General features: G+C 44.6%; 1 protein-coding gene across 1 annotated transcript; it reads right to left on the minus strand.

Annotated features, from left to right (window-relative positions):
* Positions 1–259: 259 nt before the first annotated feature.
* On the minus strand, positions 260–1595 carry LOC147724950 (uncharacterized). Its single transcript, XM_086966438.1, has one exon. It carries the CDS (start codon positions 1475–1477, stop codon positions 308–310), a length of 1170 nt encoding a protein of 389 aa, XP_086822564.1. The 5' UTR covers positions 1478–1595; the 3' UTR covers positions 260–307.
* Between the last annotated feature and the right edge of the window lie 799 nt (positions 1596–2394).

Genomic DNA, 2394 nt, shown 5'->3' on the forward strand with positions numbered 1-2394 from the left:
TGCATACTTTATCACTGGGTTTCTTCCGGTTCCACTAGCACGAGGCCCTGTCATTGGTTTGGCTGACTGCCACCCTGACTTTCTTGCGATGAGCAGAGTTTCTTCTTCAATGTGCATAAACCCTCTGAATGATGTACTGTGCTAAGCTTTACTTTGAAGTACTTCAGGCATATTAGCAAGCTACTAGTAGCTCGTGAGTTACTCACTGGAGACTCGTGCACTAGTGCATTTTCTCACCAGAATGGATTTGTTGGTGCAAAGATAAAGTTGGCTTCCTAGTAAAGCTTTTCAGACACTCTAAACCCCTCTATGGTTTTACCCCAATATGGTTCCTTTGATGCTTTACTAGAGATGCCTTCCAATTGAAACATTTCTGACACTCTGTACACTGGAACGGTATCTCCCCAGTATGGATCCTATGATGTCTGACCAGATCTGCCTTGCGAGTGAAATTTTTCTGGCACTCACCACACCGGTGAGGTTTCTCTCCAGTGTGGAGTCTTTGGTGATCTTTCAGAGACTGGTTCGAGATCAAGGTTTTCTGGCACTCAGTGCATTGATACAGTTTCTCCCCAGTATGGATTCTCTGATGCTGTATCATTGCTCCCCTTGATGTGAAGCTTTTCAAACACTCTGTACACCTGTGTGGTTTTTCACCAGTATGGCTCCTCTGATGCCTTATTAGATCTCTTCTCCAAGTGTAGCATTTCGGACACTCTGTACACTTAAACGGTTTCTCCCCAGTATGGACTCTCTGATGTGCGACCAGACTTGCCTTGAGACTGAACGTTTTCAGGCACTCTGTACATTTGTACGGTTTCTCTCCGGTATGGATCCTGTGATGATTTACCAGATCACACCTCTGAATGAAGGTTTTATCACACTCTGTACAGTGGTGCAATTGGTTTCCAGTGTGCATCCTCTCATGGTTACCGAAATCTGGTCTCTTAGCATCGCTGCTCAAACTCTCCGTAAACGAGTATGGGTTCTCCTTCATATGCACCCTCCTATGCCTGTAAAGATTCGAGCCACAAGTGAACCTTTTCCAACATTCCGTACACTGGTATGGTTTCTCCCCAGTATGGATCATCTGGTGCGAGAACAGATCTTTTCTCTGACTGAAACATTTGTGGCACTCTGAACACTGGTATGGTTTTTGTCCAGTATGGATTCGCTGATGCAGGCGCAGCTGTGTGCTTTGAAGGAAGCTTTTCCCACATTCCATGCACAGATGTGGTCTTTCTCCAGTATGGATTCTTTGATGTGCGTACAGTTGTGAACGTAGATAGTAGCTTTTCCCACATTCCAGGCAACTGAACAGTTTCTTCCGGGGGTTAATCCCTCCAGTTTTACACGCTTCATGGACCTTTTGATGAGTCTTAAGATTCCAGCTCTGAGTGAAACTTTTACCACATTCTGTACACTCATATGATTTCTCCCCAGTGGGGTTCCTCTGATGTTGGTAAGTCGTCTGCATGACAATTTTCACCACAATCAGGACATATGTACTGTTTTATTAAAGCATGAATCACTGAAAGCTTGTGAAGATGTAAGCTCCAAGGAATTTTTTTCTTGCTCTCCTTATACACATTTTTTCCAGAATCGATCTTTTGATATGTGCCCAGGTCTGATCGAGTGTGAAACTTTCTTGCGATTCTTGCTGTGATAAATTCTTCCTCGGCTGCAAATGCAACCAGTGCTGATGCGCTGCAGGTCAGTTCACCAGCATCTTGTGAGCCTGTGAATAAGAAACAAAAATATGTGAGTGTGGGAGTAAAAGGGTAATCTATCTTAGAACAAGTGGACAAAAGCAAGAGAAGCAGCTATCCTGGATAAGGTATCCTTAATAGGGGAGGGCAGTGGGGGGATTGTACAGAGGGTACAATTTAGAATGAAACACACTTTGGTAGTACAAAGGCAATGTCTGTTTTGAAATTAAGTTATTGAATTGATAAAACACTCTATGCTCAATGCGCAAATTCAATGGGGTGCTCCTCTTACGTGTGTTTCCACCCTCTAGAATATGATAATGTGTAGAAATCAACAGCACTGGCTGTATTTGTCCATTTCACACAGATCATCTAGTGCCGCAGCAGATCTCATAAGTGCTCTGGACATGTCCATCGCACTCTATGATGTGTGGATGCAGGCAGGCTTTGAAGTGTGGATACAGGCAGGCTTTGAAGTGTGGATGCAGGCAGGCTTTGAAGTGTGGATACAGGCAGGCTTTGAAGTGTGGATACAGGCAGGCTGTGAACTGTGGATACAGGTAGGCTGTGAAGTATGGATACAGGCAGGCAGTGAAGTGTGAATACAGGCAGATTGTGAAATGTGGATACAGGCAGGCTGTGAAGTGTGGATGGTGGCATGTTGTGAAGTGTGGATGCAGGCAGG

The sequence above is a fragment of the Lissotriton vulgaris genome, chromosome 4_1, assembly GCF_964263255.1.
Source record: "Lissotriton vulgaris chromosome 4_1, aLisVul1.2, whole genome shotgun sequence".
Classification (NCBI taxonomy): domain Eukaryota; kingdom Metazoa; phylum Chordata; class Amphibia; order Caudata; family Salamandridae; genus Lissotriton; species Lissotriton vulgaris.

What these genes read in the sequence shown, in the direction of transcription:
- LOC147724950 (XM_086966438.1), bottom strand. Translation starts at nt 1,477, where the DNA reads ATGCAGACGACTTACCAACATCAGAGGAACCCCACTGGGGAGAAATCA.